The sequence below is a fragment of the Scomber japonicus genome, chromosome 5 (genome assembly GCF_027409825.1).
Source record: "Scomber japonicus isolate fScoJap1 chromosome 5, fScoJap1.pri, whole genome shotgun sequence".
Taxonomy (NCBI): Eukaryota; Metazoa; Chordata; class Actinopteri; order Scombriformes; family Scombridae; genus Scomber; species Scomber japonicus.
The window spans coordinates 1,106,517-1,127,089 of NC_070582.1; the positions used below are offsets into that span (position 1 = coordinate 1,106,517).

At 42.8% G+C, this 20,573-nt stretch overlaps 2 protein-coding genes across 2 annotated transcripts; one reads left to right on the top strand and one right to left on the bottom strand.

The window, feature by feature from the left end:
* Positions 1-87: 87 nt before the first annotated feature.
* kbtbd13b (kelch repeat and BTB domain containing 13b) lies at positions 88-1,512 on the top strand. Its single transcript, XM_053319353.1, has one exon. It carries the CDS (start codon positions 88-90, stop codon positions 1,510-1,512), a length of 1,425 nt encoding a protein of 474 aa, XP_053175328.1.
* Positions 1,513-4,198: 2,686 nt separating this feature from the next.
* LOC128358950 (peroxisomal succinyl-coenzyme A thioesterase-like) lies at positions 4,199-9,056 on the bottom strand. The gene is made up of 10 exons (XM_053319354.1): positions 8,861-9,056; positions 8,438-8,537; positions 8,154-8,344; positions 7,459-7,628; positions 6,587-6,706; positions 6,131-6,213; positions 5,126-5,219; positions 4,820-4,900; positions 4,415-4,556; positions 4,199-4,332 (listed from the first exon to the last, which is right to left on the bottom strand). The coding sequence occupies exons 1-10, from the start codon at positions 9,054-9,056 to the stop codon at positions 4,199-4,201; spliced, it is 1,311 nt and encodes a 436-aa protein (XP_053175329.1).
* Positions 9,057-20,573: the final 11,517 nt, after the last annotated feature.

The following is a 20,573-nucleotide window of genomic DNA, read 5'->3' on the forward strand; positions in this document are numbered from 1 at the left end:
TCTCTTCAGGACTTTTGGAAACGCATCAACCTCTCATGTCATTTTCATTGAGGATTTTTCCTTCCGTGTCCCAGCCAGAGAAAAGTAATGTCTGTACACAGCAGTGAGTCAGAGGACAGCAGCAGCTGTGACGGTGCAGATGGTGGAGATCTCGGGGTCGCCTCAGATAAATTAACTGTTGTGGTCGGAGACACACACTTCTCTGAGGAGAAGACATTACTCATTCAGAGCTGCGACTATTTCCGGGCCTTGTACCGCTCTGGAATGAGGGAATGTCGACAGGAAGAAATCCACCTCAACTGTCTGCGTGCTCGAGGTTTCCTCATCACGTTGGCGGTTTTACGAGGCGAGATGCCCTTCCTGGATGGAGACGACATCGTTGAAGCGATTGAAAGTGCTGCTTTCCTGCAGGTGGCGCTGCTCACAAAGCATCTCATTGACCTCATTGACTCTGACAACTGTTTGCTGATGTTTCACACAGCTGCAACCTTTGGCCTCATGGAGCTTTACCACGCTGCTGCCCTCTTCATCCGAAACATGTACGCCGACCTGGAGGTGGAGTTGAGGCAAACCTTACCGTCAGAGCTGGTCTCATATGTGGAGTCTTTGACCCCGAGTGTTTTCGTGGCAGTGGGGGCCCATGTGACCTGTGACACAGGTGAAACTGTCCACGCTGCCTCCAGGACGGTCTGCTACCTGGATGAAACTGGGAATAACTGGAAAATACTGACAGATCTCCCACTGGAGGCCAGCACCTCCATGGCTGGAGTGACTGTTTTAGACAATAAACTTTACATCATTGGCGGCATTCACGGAGTTCATAAACAAGTCGTGGAATCTTGTTTCTGCTACAGCGTCGAAGACAACAGCTGGAGCAAGATCGCCAGTCCGGCACAGCTGCGCTACAATCTCAGCCTCGTAGGTGCGGACGGTCGTCTCTATGCCGTCGGAGGAGAGTTCGAGCGGACGATGATGTCATCTGTGGAAATATACAACGTCCAGACTGGGAGGTGGGCATTTGCTGCTCACCTGCCTCGGCCGGCGGCGGGAGCAGCATGCACCAAAACCATGAGCAGGATATTTGTGTGTTTGTGGAGGCCGATGGAGACCACAGAGATCTACGAGTACATCTCAGCTGCTGATGAGTGGCGGCTCGTTACCAGGCTGATCAGACCCCAGAGCTATGGCCACTGCATGGTCGGCCACAGAGACAACCTGTACGTCATGAGAAACGGGCCGTCGGACGACTTCCTGAGATGCCTGATGGACTGTTATAGTCTGAGCACAGGCCAGTGGACATCACTGCCGGGACACTTTGCCAACAGCAAAGGCTCGCTGTTCACGGCCGTGGTGAGAGGCGACTCTGTGCTCACGCTCAACAGGACCGTGACTCTGGAGTACGCCATCGACGGTAGAACCTGGAAACCCCGACGGCAGATGAAGGGTTTCCCCAGAAGTGGATCAACATGGACGTTTCTGCTCCGGCTGCCAGAAGCTCTGATGCTGCAGTAATGGTTTTATTTGCTCTGGGACTTTGGGACTTTTGGATTTTCATGATTTGTATACAAACATACATGTATTTACAGTATAGCTGTAGTAGCTTAAGTATAATTCCAGTTTTATAACGACTCTCTTCATATTTTGGTGTTTTCCCTCACATCTTTTCCAGCAGTTATACATTGAAATCACCAATTTAATAAGTAATTATGTTACAGTTGTTTCTGATTGGTTCAACACTGAGTCCACATGTTGAACTTTACCAACATAGCAACTTTCACACACACATACAACAACTCATGTCAATCAGACACACTGAGATAAAAACACTAACTGTTCACTAACATCACTGTTTGATTGTGTAAATGTAGATTTAATGGTTGATAGTGTGGAAATAGCTCTCTATAAAACAAACAGTGTATTCTACAGGAACGAATCATAAAAATGCAGCAGGAAAGTTTTCAGTAGGCTTTATTTCTGACAGCACTTCTTGTTTTTTGGTTGATTAAAGATGTATTTCAGTGTTTTATGATCCGTATGAATGCATGTTAGTGTTTGAAGTGAGGATGTAAAATTAGTTTTGTTTGTGTTTCATTGAGAAAAGTTTTCAGGACATTTAAAGGCTGATGTCACTAATTGCTGTTGTGTTTGAACATGTGGGCTCAGTATTGATTCCTGCAGGTAACCAAAGCTGTAATGTTTTATTATGCTGAAGCAGAAAAACCAGGCAATTTATGATCAATTACAACATTTTCATCTTCAACTTTTTAATTATATGTGTGAATAAAGATATGATTTGTACACTAGAAATGAGAGGTCAGTTATTTGAACATCTCAGTCAGTTTGTCTCCCAGCCTGCAGTAAACAGCAGCACTGTGGCTCCATGTGAACCGTCCTCACACTGAGCTCCTGTTTCTGCTTCCTGCTGCCGGCAGCAGCAGGCTGCTTCCTGTTGGCACTGAGCGATGATGATGGAGGTTAACGGCAGGCAGCGCCAGGCACCATGCGCAGCCAGAGGCTGAATCTGACTCAGAATAAAGAGAGAGGCCGGGGTCAAGCCAGGACGCTGTGCTCACACCAGTAACCTCCAACCTGAGTCCAGAACTGAAGCCAGGCAGCAGTAAAAGTACTGCAGTATTATAGTGATGTAGTATGCAGTATTACAGTAAAAGTACTGCAGTATTATAGTGATGTAGTATGCAGTATTACAGTAAAAGTACTGCAGTATTATAGTGATGTAGTATGCAGTATTACAGTAAAAGTACTGCAGTATTATAGTGATGTAGTATGCAGTATTACAGTAAAAGTACTGCAGTATTATAGTGATGTAGTATGCAGTATTACAGTAAAAGTACTGCAGTATTATAGTGATGTAGTATGCAGTATTACAGTAAAAGTACTGCAGTATTATAGTGATGTGGAAACAGTTAAACTGACCTGCATGTTTGTGGTTCAGATCCAGGACTCCACCTCATAGATTATAATGTTTAAAGTGTTTTTTGTCGACTGTGAAAGAAAAGTTAAATTAACCAAACACCATGAAAACTCTCCCTGCATCGATCCCAACCTTCATATGCTTCATGTATGAGGTCTCAATTATAACATGAACATTTCATTCGAATTAGTCAATGATGTGTTTATAGTTGATAAAATGCATTAACCTCAAACTGCCTTTAAACTGACCTGATCTTAAACCTTAAACTAAATACCATCCTTAGTTTGCTGCGCTCAGTTGAATTAAGACATTTATTTACAGATAACGTCTTGAAGATACGTGATCAAGCATAGGATGATAAAGAAAGTCAGGTCTGCAGCCTCGTGTGAAGCTGAACGAATGAGAGGGAGTGCTGTCTTTAAATAAGGCTCCAGTGGACTAGGTACATGTTTCAGAATGCAGGTTTAGTGACAACTTAGTCAACCTACTCAGAGTTTGTTAAACCTGCTTCCTGAAACAGGCAGCAGGTGAACTCAGTCAGGATAATTAGGGTGACAGAGGGGGAACCAATCAGCCGATTAGTGAGAAGGAAAGTAGTAGGAAGGCAGTGAGGTAACTGAGGAAAAGAAAGCGGAATAAATGTTTGAATGTTCTGCACAACACAAGCTGCTCTGCTGTCATGACACTGTGTGAGTGATGCAGGCTGAACTTAAAAGCACATAATGTTTCTTACTTTTTAATGTTTGCACAAGCCTGTGGCTAAATTCATCACCTGACAACTTTAGTAGCACTAATATTGACATTAATGTTAATTTGCACATTTTAGTTTGCTAGAGAGGAGTTCCAGAAGTGTTTCTCAGTCCTATCTGAGGATTTACTTATCTATTCAACTTGGGTTTAATTAGACTGCAGGTCATGCAGGTCTTTGGTTTTCAGGCAATTCTACAGTATTAAGTCAGATATATCATATAATTATTCCAGTCATCATTCCAACAAGAATTCCATTCTTGTCGAAATTCATATTGGGAATTGTAGTTAACTACTCAGGTACACAGGCTTATATCTTCAACTTCTTATTCAAGAGTTAAAGATATTTTGTAATGTAGTTGATCATCTTTCAGTCTGGTGATTGAGGCGGGAGAGTTTTATGTCGATCCGAGCTGTAGAAGACGTCAAACTGTGTGTAATGTAATGTAGAAGAGATTTTTACTTTTCGGAAGCAGTGAAATAACTTTAATTATAATAATCTATAATCATAAGTCATCGTTAAACTGAAACCGAGGCTGCAGCAGTCTTTGTGCAGCCGTACAGATTCTCTCGCAGGAAGGCCAGCGTCTTCCTCCAGGAGTCTTCCTGAGCGCGGGAATGTGGCAGCGTGTCTCCGCCCCACAGAGCCATCACTGCAAAGACGACAGGAAACAGAAACACAGTTAACCTCCAATCGTTCAGAGTGTCTGTAACCCAGTCCACAGCTGAGCCCACCTTTCTGACGCTGGTTCACTGTCTCGAAGACGGTGGCTCTGAAGTGCGGCGTGTACGGAGGTTCAATCAGGTGACCGGCGTTGGGGTACGACAGGATGGTCAGCAGGTGGCTGTTCCCCGCCCGCTCCATCATCTCCTTCATCTGGAAAACAGGAAACATCATCTCATATCTGTGACGTGGCCTGGATATCATTTCTAAATCAATGTTTTTTCGATGTTGTTGCTTCAAACACTGAATTTACCTTTTTCTGTTACTGTGAGATTTTAACATGTTTGGGATTACAGAATTAAATCTAAACTAGTCTGTGACAAGCAGGACAGCTCCCAAAAATGTGACAAAAGATTTAACTCAAGAACTAGAATCTGTTCTATCAGGATATCAGTTTGTCATGAAAGTAAACTCACGTCCTGTGCAGACTCGTTCGCCGGCCAGTTCTGATCGTCCTCCGCTACGACCAACATCACAGGACACTGGAGTCGCCCCACCTGCTCAGAGACATTAGTAAGAAAAAAATGTACATAATGATCCAATTATACCAGAATAAACCCCCCGCCCCCCAAAAAAAGAAGTATTTTGGATATGCTGTGATGTGTTGCATTATCACATAAAAGCACAACCACCATAAAAAAGACAAAAGATGCTTCCTTGTGAGACCAAAAATAGAAAAATGACGAGAATGAAAGAGAGAGGTTGTGGCTGACTGAACTCACGTCCACTTTGAGTGCAGGGTCGGTGGGGATGGGCAGCAGCAGATCTCTCCAGATCACCTGGTTCTCCTCGTTGAAGCGAGTCTTCTCTGCGTTTCTGATGGACAGAAAACAAACCACAAACCTTGTCTGACTTATATGGACTGGTGACTAACTACTCCAGTCAGAATATTCCTGCTCTTCCACTATCTGTGTGTTACTGTCGGTATGGTAACAACAACAACCTCCAAGCTAGTCTCATACAGTCAGATTTATCTCCACGATTCGTTCCTTGTGCAGAGATATAGCCATTTTACCCACACACAAATGTTCCACCAAAATAAAAGTCCCCCCCGGCACTGTTTGCCAGGATGCCGTCGCTGCATCCTGGGCTTAGCGCCTCGCAAGGTGACTGTGATTGGTTTAAAGAGATAGAAATAAGCCAGAGTGATTCTCTCCACCAGTGGCGTGCACAGACTTTTTGAAAGGCGGGGGCGAAAAGAAAAAAAAGGGCACATACAGCACGTTCTCGCCACTGAAGAGGGCACTTTAGTACGCATTCTGGCTCCCAAGAGGGCACGCTAGCATGTGTTCTGGCTACCAAGAGGGCACTTTAGGGCGCATTTTTCAACAATTGGGCTACGAGGCCCCCCCCCCCCCCCCCCCTTGTGCGCACCACTGCTCTCCACCATCATAACGACCCAAATGACCCAGAGAAGGAAAGCCTTAGATTTTTATGTTTGCCAGGCCCGAGGATCTGCTGTGTCCGGTCACAAGTTTCAACTTTTTATCTCCAAATATCCATCGGATGCTCCAAGTCATCCATTACATTTTGATAATGGATACCTCATTGGGCATTAACCCTTACATAATGGACTTTTGACGCTGTGAACCTTGAAGACTTCTATATGAGTACTCTTTTAAAAATCTAAAGTTCATTCTCTGGGGAGCAGGAATGAGATTAGGACATTTAACGACAGTCTGACTTGTAGTTGTTGTTGAACATGACTGATGAAGTAACTGACTTACCTTGCACAGAATTCCAGCATTTCATCCACAGATCCATTGACTGGCTGCACATGACTACCATTAATACACACCACACACCTAAGCTGGGACACCACACAGGCACAACACACACACACACACACACACACACACACACACACACACACACACACACACACACACACACACACACACACACACACACACACTTGAGTCATTTTAAAGTTAGACAGTGAACTGAATATCTTTGTGGACAAAACGAGACATCATCTTGTTTTTTTTTGTGAAACTTTGATCTACATTGTTCACCATTTTCTGATCAAACAACTAATTGATCTTCTCCTAATCGTAATTTTGCAGCAGGTCCATTTGTTGGACGTGTGTCTTGTGATAGTGAGTTATGAGTCAAAGCACAGCAGTTTTGTCTAGGAGGGGATCTTTAAACTAGTGGAGCTACATGAAAATCACAAAGTTTACCTTTACAACCTTAGAGTAAATGGCCATTTTGAGTGTGAAACTGGCTCCAAGGGAAAGGCCCATCATGCCGATCCTGCTGCCGAGTACCTGAGGATGCTGCTGCAGGACTCGGAAGGCCGTCTGCAGCAAGAAAACACAACAAGTTCTAAGTTCTGATAGTAAATATTTATATAAACATACCAACAAAACTTGCCTGCACTACTGTAGAGGAACAAAACAGTTTTATTGGCCACACATTTCTATAGTGCAAAAGTCCTTCTTTTTGTTCCTATACTTCCACCACTGCTCAACAGGAAACACTAAGAGGGAATCTGATGCTAAAAGACTGTAAATGTGTCGGATATCACTGATATGACTACCTCACACTGCTGAAGCTCAATAGAAGCTGATCAGAGACTTTAAATGAGTGAAACACTGTGATACAGTCCTCCATCACTGAACACTGGAAGCACATTAGAAGCAGATGTGTTAATAGTCAGTATGAACAGGAGGAATGATTACAGAGAGGGAAACCTGACTGCTGCTTTAAAATACAAACTATGGCTCAGACACTGTTGCAGTGTTTCAGTGTGAAAACTTCATACACCTCAAAGGATCGGGGAAGCAAATAAAATGAAGACTGCACACTCTTTTTCAGTAAACATTCGACTTACATTCATTATCATGTGGACCAAAACACAACTCCAGTGGGGCGAAGACCATGTTACTCTATGTCTGCTGACATGTTAGACACAACTAACATGGCAGAGTTTGCCTGTCTTGGTATTGAGGTTTTCTTTTACAAAATCCTTGCCATGGAACTTTGTGGATGGAACATTGATTTAATGTTTCATATTTTAGAAAATGCCATTTGAGACATTAGTCAGGTTTACCTCAAAGTACGTGTTGTCCACCATCTTTCCAGTTTCCATGGTGATTTTAGGCGTCAGGTAGTCGAGGGTCAGGGAGGCAAAGCCGTGGGAGGCAAGCATTGCCGAACGGTACTCCACCAGCTTCCCTCCGCCCCCCCACAGGTCCAGGAGGCCGGGGAAAGGTCCAGGTCCTTCATAAACACCAAAGACAAGACCATGAAGGGTTCTGCTGATGAAGGTTTTCGTCTTACCTCCAAGCAAACCCTAGCTAGCTCCTCCCACTAACACCTCCTCCTAACATCTCCCGCTAGCACCTCCTGCTAACACCTCCCGCTAGCACCTCCTGCTAACACCTCCTGCAAGCACCTCCTGCAAGCACCTCCCGCAAGCTCCTCCTGGTAGCACCTCCCATTAACACCTCCTGCAAGCACCTCCCGCAAGCACCTCCAGTTAACACCTCCTGCAAGATCCTCCCACTAGCACCTCCTGCTAACGCCTCCTGCTAGCACCCCCTAACATCTCCCGCTAGCACCTCCTAACACCTCCTGCTAGCACCTCCCGTTAACACCTCCCGCTAGCACCTCCCACTAGCACATCCTGCTAGCACCTCCTAACGTCTCATTTCACTCCTGCTGCAGCGCTGAACTCACTCTGATGTCACTGGTCTGTTTCTCAGACCGTCAGACCTGCAACCTTCCTCCAGACTCTGGTCCTACCTGAGGGCAGGAAGAGGGTCGCAGTGAGTCCGCCCTCTGTGATCGGGACCCTCTGAACGCCGGGCGCCATGTACCAGCGCTCCACCAACACACCGGCCAGCGGCTCCTGAGCTGTGAAGCCTTCAGTTCGGTGACCCTGGTACACCGAGATCCTGATCTCCATGGGAGTCTGGACGTTCACCTTCCTCATCCTGAGGGATGATGGGAAAGACTCAGCTCTGATGCTGATGGTTGATTCTGTATTTATTGGGATCATCTGAACAGCTCTGATCTGGTTGGCCTACCTGAGTCCAGGTTTGCTGCCTGGAACCGGTCTGAGGCTCCACAGCAGACCCATCGGTTCAACTCCAGAATATGTCCCACCTAGACTGACATCCTCTGAAACTGTTGGGGTATAAACAACTATTAGATATAAATATACATCTGAAATGACATAGTTTTATTCTGTACTGCTTTTATGAAGGTTAAACAGATTCCCTTTTTTGTTGTGAATTAATTTAGTAATTTGTATTGATGGCCAGTTTGATATAATACAGACTGTCCACTAGACCATCTCAGCCTACAGCTAAACGTCATTTTAAATAAAATGATAAAATATAAAGAAAGAGATTAAAAAATGAACAAATGTCAGAAAACCAGGGACATTTTAATTAACTTTTGAATGTCTAAATAATTCAGAAGAACAGTCCCGATTTTGGGCCATGTACCGTTCACTGTCCCGCTGGCGTTGGAGATGTAGTGAGCGAATGCCTCCCATGTGTACTGGTCTTCACACTGGTGCAGAGCGTGGACCGTCAGCTGAGAGCCAGGAGAGACATTCTGGACCAGGACGGAGAACTTCTCATCCACCAGTCCTCTGGACGGCTCCACTGACAGCTTCACACAACACTGTTTGCTGTCCATCCTGGAGCACAAACAGGCAAGAAGCTGTGTTCAGATTAGCAAAATAACACCAACTGCTGCTGGTTACTTACGCGTGATCGAAATGTTTGACTTATTCTTAGTGTGTTACTTTCTGAATCTTGTCTTCCACAGTTTTCAGTAAGTTTAACTTGATAAAGGACATATTCTTCACATTTCCAGCTCTATGTCAGACTCTGTATTTTATGTTGTGTTGTACATTTCCTGTTTTATTTTGAAAGTCTAGTCTTCCCCTGTGCTGTCAGTTTTACTTCCCCTCTTTGTTCTTTTTCCCGCCTTAGTTGATTACCTATTTGTTTCACCTGTGTCTTGCCTCCCTGTGTGTATATAACCCCGCCCCCACCCCCCCCCCCCCCCCCAACCATGTCTTCCTTGCCAGATTGTCTTTGTTACCCTGTGTTCTTGCTTTCTCGCGTACTTCCTGTTTGTTTCTTGTGTAAGACCGGTTTGTTTTTTTGACCTCAGATTTTCTGCCTGCTCCTTGCCTGTTTTGGTTGCCTGATTCCTGCTAGCCTTTTCGTGTATGACCACCTGCCTCCTCTTCGATTAAAGAACTTGCCTTTCTGGACTTTGTACCTCTGCCTCGCTTCCCCTTCCTGCAACTGGGTCCACACTCACCAGCCGTTACACTATATGTATATTGTCGGGTTCCACTGGAACATCTTTGCATGACCTACATTTAAAAACTCCTTATTTATCTTCTACCGGTCCTTTATGCAGCGCCTCAGTTCAGCCTCTGTCTGAAACACTCTGTTTTAGCCCAAGTCATGTTCCAGCTCCTCCAGTCCACATATTGAGGTGTTCTTGGAAACCCAAAATTGCTCCTGAAGACTCCCGATGTTACGTTATTGTACATGAATATTCTGATGAGCAGGTTGATCCCATAGACTAAAAAATAATGGACGTAGCTACAGTGTGGACTCGCATTTTGAAGCTTCGAGTGTGGCTTTTTGATCATCGACATGTTGGATTTCTGGAGATAGAAGTGATCATATTTGAATGAGGAGTTGGAGTTGACCCTACGCTGACCATTTATAGCCACTCACAGGCACCCAGAATGCATTTTCCCCATAGACCACCATTATAAAAGAGACAATAGCTCCAGGTATGTCTCTTTCTATTATGAATTTTTAATCCATGCAGGTTTTATATTTGTCAAACTTTCCTTAAGTCTATATAATTTATTTCAGGATCTGTGACATCATCCTGATAGAAAGTTTATGGGCCATGCTTATTTCCATTTTGGCTCACATGTGTTCTTGCTTATGTCTGCTCCTGTCAAGCTGCTCTCTAACTGTTGTTCAGACATAGTGTGCTTTGCTTTTACTGTGTGCTGCTTATGTCACTTGTACTTTTTGTACATAAGGCGCTTTTCCACTACACAGTTCCAGCACGACTCGACTCGCCTCGATTCCAGGAACGACCTTTTACATTACAAAGAAGTAGCTACTCAACATGGGAGGGGTCGTCATAGCAACGCTGCGTTAAACTGACAGGACTTTGTTTTATACGCGACACAAACACATAAACAATGGAGGACATGGAGGTGATGGTGTACTTGCTGCTGTATGTGTCTTTCTGTCTCACACAAAGCAAGAGAAGAGAAACCGAATCGCTGTAACGCTGTTGTTGGTGTTTAAAAATGGTGGCTTTGATTCTTGTGTGGGACGGCTCATGACTCTTCCAGTGACTCTCTGACCAATCAGAGGCAGGCAGTCTGATGACGTCACATTTAGTATCGGCTCGGCTCGCTTGAAACCTCAGCAGAGCAGGTACTAAAAAAGCAGCAGGTACCAGGTACTATCCCTGATGGAAACGCAAAAAAAAACGAGTCGAGTCGTGCTGGAACTGTGTATTGTAACTAATTTGTATTATAATGTTTTTAAGTCATTTGCTTGATGTTAGGCTGCCAACTCATACCTGTCCATGGACAACAGATGAAAACTAGCCTTTGGTCCGAAACTTTTTTATCTTTCTGGCATGACATTTTTGATTGGCTGGAGTATATGTTTCAAATGATTTTACAATTTGATGTCATCTCATTGTATTTTTGTACCATGGCATTACATATTGTCGTTGAAATTCTGTGCTCTTGGTGAAGAATGAAATAGAGATTTCTGCCGGCCGACAAGGTTTTATTTTCTTTGCAAAGAAAAGGTCAATCAACAAAACATGCGAGCGGTTCTGAATTGAAGAAGGACCGCTAACATTGGAAAACATCAACATTTATACCTGAGAGAAAGGCCCACCTCTGGGGTGTGTTTAACGTCCTATGTCTGCTGTGGGGTCAGCCTCCTACCCAAGGTGTGATTCAACACTTTTTGTCTCTCGCAGGTATCGGCACCGACCCCCTGAGGTGTGAAATCAAGAGGTCTAGACAACCTAATTTAAAATACACAGGGTTTGAATGGGTATCTCAGGTAATAGAGATGCAAAGGAACTGAATTTACAATTACAAGGTCTAGACAGCCTAAATTAAAATACACAAGGTTTGAGTTGGTGTCTCAGGTAGTAGAGATGCAAATAAACTGAATTTACAATTCTGATATCTTGGTGAGAAGGTGGGAGGTTGGGTATTTTTACAAAGGAGTTGAAATTGCTATTACAATTCTCCCTTTTGATTATTGATTAATCACAACTGAAAAGAAAAATAATAAAAATAATAATGGTATATTTACAAAATCAAATAAATGAAATGAAGCAATGATAACAAATAAAGATTAAAACAAAATAAAAAAATAAAATAAAATACAATACAACTTTAAAACCTAATACAACTTAATTATCTGACACATTAATTCACATAGATTTTAAAATGTATCATCATGGCAGTCGTTTAGAAAAGGGAATTAAGAATTTAAAATTTGATGTACAAGATAAAAAATGATAATAAACAAAAAAGAAGAAAAAGGAAGTGTACTTTTTTTTTTTTTTACAAAATGTCATCATCAAAGTCAGAATCTGAGCTGGAGTAATGATAGGGATCAGGGATGTGAAATGAGGTTGAATTTTGATGGTCATTGTTAACATTCACATGAACATGTGTAGAAGATTGGATTACCTTTTTGGTGAGTATGTTAGATAGCCATTTCAACATGCAGGGAATTATGATACAGAGCAAAAAGAAAATAACTACAACTGGGATGATTATTGTTAAAAAACATGATGACCATTCTTGGCCCCAAAGCTTTAGCCAAGAGAACCTGGTTGCTAGAGCATGACAAACCCAACAGTCACCAGGAATCTTCAACTCTTTTTTGTGTGAAAGAGCTAGGGCACATGCACTGTTGCCGTTGCATTGTCTGAGGGCTTGTTGCACTGCGTCATCTTTGAAAGCAGTGGTGTCCGGGTGGTAATCTTCTGTCTCAGAGTTCGGTGGAATTGTCTTATCATTTGACAGTGTGTTAAGTGGGATGCCATATGAGTGTGGTGGCTCATTGACTATGACTCTGAGTTGTCTGTACATATCAGAGCTTGGATATTCAATACCACACCAATATGTGCCTGCATCAGTATTTTTGACATCAGAGATGGTGATTTTGACTCCGTTGGAATGTGGATTTCTTGTTATTGTGAAGCGGGGATCTCTGTTTGGAGCAAGATTTTCATTTGTGGCAGCCACAACCAAATGCCAATCATGTGGGCTACAAGGGTCTTTGCATAGGTATTTATCATATTTGGCATAATATGCATGAATTTGACCTGATCGCCAAATTTCAGGATAAGTACTGCAGGTGAAAGTTGTATTTTGTCCTTTGTTCAGAGAGACAGTCTTGGTGGGTTTGTAGGTGTAAGCCTCTATCAGCATCACTGCCCATGATAGGAACAGGATCAGGTGGTGCATGATGTAGTTAGATGGAAAAGAAAAAGTTTGTGTTGTTACTTCTGTACGTCTGGTTGATGTTGAATTCACAGAATTCTCTCTCGGGTTGTTCTCTGTTGTGCTTATCTGTCGTTGTGTTGTTCGTCTTCGTGTCGTTCGGGTTGTCGGTTGAGTCCCTCTGTTGGCTCGGGAACCTTCCTGCAGTGGTTGGCGTGTCTTCGTGTCGTTCGGGTTGTCGGTTGAGTCCCTCTGTTGGCTCGGGAACCTTCCTGCAGTGGTTGGCGTGTATCCACGTTGTTCTCTCAGCAATCTTCACAGCCGTATGTGTCGTCAGGAGCACTTGGAATGGACCTCGCCAGCGTTTGGAGTGCCAATGCTTCCTTCTTAGGTCCTTTGTCACCACCCAGTCACCAGGCTGGAAGTCATGGAGCAATGTGGAAGCTGGTGGTGGAAGGGCTGACTTCACCTGCTGTACTATGTGTTGCACAAACCATACATGATTAACAAAACTTCTGTGAAAAAAAAAACTTTGTTGAACCAGTGTTGGGTTATGGTATCCAGTATCCCCCCTTTTGACACATGTCATGTGTCAACTTTGAAATTGAGGAAAGAAATGTTTAGGTAGACATGGTTTGTTATCGGGTCCTTGCCACACTGCTTCTCTCTGTGTGGCACCGCAGCATTTCCACAGAGCCTTCTCTTGTGGCGTGGCAAAGGATTGTATTGCTTCAAGGGAGATGGGTATGGAGGCTGGAGTTAAAACAAACAAAGGATCAAGGGTAATATGTTGGAGTGCCGCTCTTTTTGCAGCAGCATCAGCTCTTGCGTTTCTTAAGGAGACAGTCTGAGTGGTTAGTATGAGCAAGGTGTTTACAAACAGCAATTGAGGTTGGGAGCAAAATGGCATCTAGAAGAGCTGCACTGTTGTCATGATGGAGTGAATATGGGACAAGAGTTTCATGGTTAGTGACAACAGCAAATCCTATTCTGTTGCGACCAGTTTGTGGGTCACGTGAAGCAGATCCATCTAGAAAAACAATCAAATCAGGATTAATTAATGGTGTTTCTTGTAGATCTGGTCTTGGAGAGCAACCTGTTGAAGGATAGCAACACAGTTATGTTCTTGTTCATCCTCAGGCGTAAAGAAGAGAGAGGTAGGGTTAAAAAAAAAATTGCATCTTTGAACAGTGATATTAGACATTTCTAAAAGCACAGTGATGTATCTTAGCCGTCGTGCTGTGAAGAGGTGAGAAGTTTTTTGTTTAAGTAAAATCATAGACACAGCATGTGGGACCAGTTGAGTTACATAAGAAAAATAAACTACGGGAAGTAGTTTATTTCCGTGATCCTGTAACAAAAGAGAAGTCATACATCTATTTGTTTCATATGCCGTTTGAGTGAACGGCCTGGTAGGGCCAGGTGGTTCCAGAGTTGGAGTGATCTGTAAGGCAAGCTTTAGTTCAGTGAAAGATTGTTCTGAGCTTCATTGTAGATGGTGGGACTTTCACAATAACCTTGGCACAAGCGAGTGAATGTGTAGCCTTGTCCATTGAAGTTGAAAGCAAAGCAAAATTGACTTTCTGGATGCACTGGAACACTGAAGAAAACATTAGAAAGATTCACCATTGAAAAGAATTTTGCATTTGAGGGAACTTGAGACAAGAGTCATCACAGGGAATAATTACTCCTGCTGCTTTAAGAGACTCAAAGACTGATGTTATACCATCGATGGCTTCTTGTTTTAGTGGGCATTGAGCCTTGCAAGGTCTAAAGTCAGATTTTCATTTTATGATAACAAGTTTACAGTCTTTGATGAGGCCAACATCATACTTACTAACAGCCCACAGTGTCTTAGGGACTTCCTGTAGGGCTGTAATAGCTGCAGCTTTCTTAGGACAAAAAGAAAAAGAGTTAGAAGTGCTTTCAGGTACCAGCTGGATTTTTTTTTGTAGTGTGCACAACAGATGTTAAATTTCTACAATAGCACTGCAGTGTTGGTGAGAAAAAAATAGATTGATCATATGTTTGTTTTTTTTTTTTTTTGCCAATCCGCTGCGCGCTGACATGATTTTATGAATGGACCCAAATCATGCCAGTTATCTGATGTGTGTTTTGCAAGTGTGATGTGCGGGACTGAATCAGGTATTGTGTACATGTTTGATTGAGCTGATGTGAGAGAGACTGATATAGCACATCTGTGCTGTGTCCAATATATGTGTGTTAGTTTAAGTTTTTCAAATCTCTCTCTCAGTCAGCTCTCTTCATATGGCTCATCAAGTTCTGGTGACACATGAGAGGTACAATGCAGGTCCTCTGGTGTCATGAAATCAGTTGCAGTTGTTAAAACTGTCTTTTTGGCTTCTGTAACAAGTTCAGAAGAGACTGTTGTTTGCAATTTCCATTGATATGCATAGAGTAAATTTGGGTTGTGGTGAACAAAAGAATGTGCAAGATAGGGTTCCAAATCAGATAGTCTGTGAACTTTGACACCTTCTGGGGTTGAGATTAGACAAAGGCCTAATTTGCACATTAAATCTCTGCCCATGAGATTAATGGGACAGACTTCAGAGAGTAAAAATGCATGTTTGAAATTTGTATGTGGTCTATCCTCACATTTAAGTGGGACAGTAATGTTCTATCTGATTGTTTGACCTGATGAACCAGAATAAACTCTTATCACAGAATGTGTAGGTCCTGAATCAACTAAGAATACAACATTTTGTTCAACTATGATCAATGTATGTTTGGGAAATCTTTTGAAATGATCAGATGTATATTCAACATATGTTAAAGCAATTTTGTCTGAGGTCTCAATAGATTGTGTGTTAATCTGCTCAGTATGTATGTGTGAGTGTGTATGTGGTGCAGTACCTTCTTCTGTCTTCACAGGTTGGTTGAGCTTGTCAGCAAGATTCCATCCCTCTCCGACAACCCCCGACCACCGTCAGTCTGATGTGTTCTCTGGAACTGATGATCTTAATGCAGGACAGTCACGTTTAAAATGTCCAGATTGTCCACAGTTGTAACAGACATCATTGGGAAATCTTCTTGGGAATCTGTTTTCCCCGTTCTTGTATCGGCTGTGTATTCTTTGTTTGCGTTCATGATGTGGTTGTCTGTTATCTTGGACTGTGTTGTACATGGTCATTGCCGCCATGTGACGTTGTTTTTGTGTTGTCTCTTCTTTCTTCTTTTTCTTTTGGAGTAGTTGGTCACAGGCATGTATGGCGTGTCTGCGAAGTTCTGCTGCTGTGATGTCAGCAGAAGTCCATGCACGGAAAACCCATGTTGTACCTTCTGGTCCCGAAAATTCAATCATGGGCATGTTGAAGGCTGTATCTTGATTGGAATGACGTAGTCTGTGGGCAATTGGAGAAGAATGGTTGTCCGAAGAGTTTTTTTGGTTGAGCAGTCGCATCAGGATGAACTGCTCCTGTTGTGTCATGCTGAAGGGATCTGGTTCTCTTGTAGAGTTGTATGATGGTGGAGCTGAAGGATGGGAGGGTGGGTTGCCGTGGAGGTCTGGATCCAGCCTCAAAACTGCCAACTGTGAAAACAAAGAAGAAGAAATCTGCAAGTCTGATGTTCTTGCAGTGTTTAAATCTTGTTTTTCATTGGTTTCGGTTCGCTCGTGTGTAAAAGGTAGTTGTTTTTGCATTCTTTCCCTATTTCTTGTGTCTGCTTCCCCTTTCCAAATCTGCAAACATTCTTTTTGACTTTCCATAATTTCCAATTTTTTTACAGATATTTTCTTTTTCTTTCTCATTTCTAGTTCTTTCTTTTTTAGTCTTTCTTCTAATAATAATATATTTTTTAAACCGAGGGATCCCCCTACTGGGAATCCAAACTCAGCTGTCCAGACATTTAAATATTTTAAAGCTTTATCCCCATATTTCCTTCTCATAATATCCAAAATTGCACCCTCTGGTGGAGGACCTGCCTGACCAGAGACTTTACTCCCCATTCCAGCTGGTAGAGGCCGTCGACGACAAAACTACAATACAGACGTCTCTGTAAGGACCACTCTGTAATACCGCACAAGTGATTGAAAGCGAACCCCTTAATTTATGCTTATGTAAGCAATAAAAAAAGTACCCAAAGTATTTAAACTTTGATCCCTGAGTCACTGACTCAGACACAATAGTGGATATAATGAAAAATGGAAATATTATGACAAATTAAACCCCAAATTTTAAAGAAAAGAGTTAGAATATCAATATTTCAATGCTCACCAGATGAATTTCACTGAATTATGTTCGTGGAATCCCAGCGGTAATGATCTAGGGCGTTTGTGGTCAGTCCTCCCTTCTCAGAAGAAGATTTTGAGGTTGGAGACTGGAAAGCTTTTCTCTTCCAGGATGGCCTTGTCACTGTCCGCGTTCCGCCCTAGATGATCACTCGAGGGATCCCACTTCTGACACCAAATTGTCGTTGAAATTCTGTGCTCTTGGTGAAGAATGAAATAGAGATTTCTGCCGGCCGACAAGGTTTTATTTTCTTTGCAAAGAAAAGGTCAATCAACAAAACATGCGAGCGGTTCTGAATTGAAGAAGGACCGCTAACATTGGAAAACATCAACATTTATACCTGAGAGAAAGGCCCACCTCTGGGGTGTGTTTAACGTCCTATGTCTGCTGTGGGGTCAGCCTCCTACCCAAGGTGTGATTCAACACTTTTTGTCTCTCGCAGGTATCGGCACCGACCCCCTGAGGTGTGAAATCAAGAGGTCTAGACAACCTAATTTAAAATACACAGGGTTTGAATGGGTATCTCAGGTAATAGAGATGCAAAGGAACTGAATTTACAATTACAAGGTCTAGACAGCCTAAATTAAAATACACAAGGTTTGAGTTGGTGTCTCAGGTAGTAGAGATGCAAATAAACTGAATTTACAATTCTGATATCTTGGTGAGAAGGTGGGAGGTTGGGTATTTTTACAAAGGAGTTGAAATTGCTATTACAATATCCAATCAATAGCATACAAATATTTAATGAAGATATTATTGATTGGAGCAAAGAAAGCTATAACAAGGAAATGGCTACAACCTAACGCACCGACACTGGAAGACTGGCAAGGAACTGTTCATGAAATTTACATCATGGAGAGACTGACATTCACTCTAAAATTGCATTAGGAGAAATTTAAGAGTTGGTTGAAGGAGGAAGGAAGGAAAGGAGGTAGGAAGGAGGGAAGGAAAGGAAAGGAGGAAAGAAAGAAAGAGAAGGAGGGAAGGAAGGAGGTAGGGAGGAAAGAAGAAAGGAAGGAGGAAATAAAGGAAGAGAGATGGAGGGAAGGAAGGGAAGGAAAAGAAGAAGGAAAGAAGGGGAGGAAAGAAGGGGAGGAAGGAGAAAAGAAGGAACAGTCAAAACAGACGGGGTCAATTTGACCCGGAGGACGACAAGAAGGTTAATACACACTGTTCCTGACAAATAAACTAATAGAATAAAATAAATGCTCCAACTGGCAATCTGGCAGCTTTGACAAATGGATGAATTCACCTCCTGGGCCACAAGGCCACCAGAAATGTGGGAAAAAATAGAAGATGAAAAAAAAGAAACCTGCTGGCTGAGAGCTGTGCTGCATGCTCAGTTTGATGTTCAGTCCCAAGACTTTATTTATGTAAATAAGTAGCTTGACTTGTAAATTAGATTATTGTGCACATATATGATTGTATGTGTGTCTATCACTGTGTCCTTAGATTAATTCAATTCAACAATTTTGCCAATTTGAGTCTAGTATCAGTGACATGAACATTATCTGAGCTTGGAAACATTACATGTACTCGCTTGCTTTCATTCTAATAAATCAATAAACTGAGGAGCTGCTCACCCTCACTCAAACCAACACTATCACTGCCGAATGCTGTGGAAACTAGTAATATATAATGTAATGTGTAATGTAATGTAATGTAATGTATAGTATTAGTACACAGTATGACAGTAAATTGTGCCTCTCCCACCTGTAACTGGGACCACAGCTGTAGCCTCAACATGACAGATACATTTAGTGTGTGTTACAAAACTGAGAATCTATCTATCCATCTATCCATCTATCCATCTATCCATCCATCTATCCATCTATCCATCTATCCATCTATCCATCTATCATGACTCATTAATGTACACTTTCAATTTAACCACAGACAGGCCTGGACTTTTTGGACTTGAATTAGTTTTAACTGTATCATGTGAAACTGTTGAATGGGCAATAAACCATAAGGCTATATATGTATTATGTTGTTAGATCAATGTCCTTTATCTATATTAATCTTCTCAGTCTCTGCAACAAACCCCCAAAATATAAACTCCTATGAACTCTTAATTAATTTCATGCCACATTTTACCTTCAATCCCACATGCATTCACTCACTGTACAAGCAGGCTGGGAGCACATAGACCAGGGGTGTCAAACATGCGGCCCGTGGGCCAGAACCAGCCCACCGAGGGGTGCAATCCGGCCCACTGTTCTTTTCCTTCCTTCCTTCTGTCCTTCCTTCCATCTGTCCTTCCTTCCTACCTTCCATTTTTCCTTTCTTTGTTCCTTTCTCCCTTCCATTTGTCCTTCCTACCTTCTTGTTTTCCTTTCTTCGTTCCTTCCTCCGTTTCTTCCCTTTTTCTTTTTGTCTGTCTTTCCTTACTTCCTTCCCTTCTTCCTTCCTTCCCTCCATCTTTTTAATGATCCGGCCCACATGAGATCAAATTGGTCTGTATGTGGCCCTTGAATGGAAATGAGTTTGACTCCTCTGACATAGACAAACATACTGAACCTAAAACAGCTTTTAACTATATTAACCTTCCTGTCGTCCTCCCGGGTCAAATTTACCCGTCTGTTTTGACTGTTCCTTCCTTCCTTCCTTCCTTCCTTCCTTCCTTCCAGCTGTGCTTCCTCTCTCCTTCTCTCTTTCTTCCTTCCTTCTGTCCTTCCTCCCCCCTACCTTCCTCTCTTTCTTCTTCTCTCCTTCTTTCCTCCCTCCCTCCTACCTTCTTTTCCTTCCTTACTTCTTTCCTCCGTCGTTCCTTCCTTCCTTCTTTCCTATGTCCTTCTTTCCTTCCTTCCTCCCTCCCTTCTACCTTCTTTCCTCCCTCCCTCCCTCCCTCCTACCTTCCTTCCTTACTTACTTCTTTCCTCCATCCTTCCTTCCTACCTTCCTTATTTCCTTTCATCCCTTCCTTCCGTCCTCCATCCCCCTTTCTTCCTTCTGTCGTTCCTTCCTTTCTCCCTCCCTGCCATCTTTCCTTTACTTCCTTCCTCCCTTCCTTCCTTGACTCGAGGACAACAGGAGGGTTAATCTTCTCAATCTCTGCAACAAACCCCCAAAATATAAACTCCTATGAACATTTTCCCTTGAATCCCACATGCATTCACTCACTGTACAAGCAGACTGGGAGCACGTACAGGATCTGCTGCTGTTCTTCAGGTTCGGCGTCTGTCAATAAAACCTAAAACCACTGAGCTTGATGTCACCCATTCAAATGATGTTCAGTCTATAGTGTGAGTCTCCTCCCACTGCTGCCATCAGTCTAATATACTGAAAAAACTGTGTTAACCCCACGCAACCCCCTCCTCATGCAGGTCAGTAGACAGACGTATAAACTAGGGCTGCAGACCCATGACTGTGTGACCAAATGTTTCCTCATCATCAGCCAGCAGTCTTAACAAAAGAAATGAAAAGAAA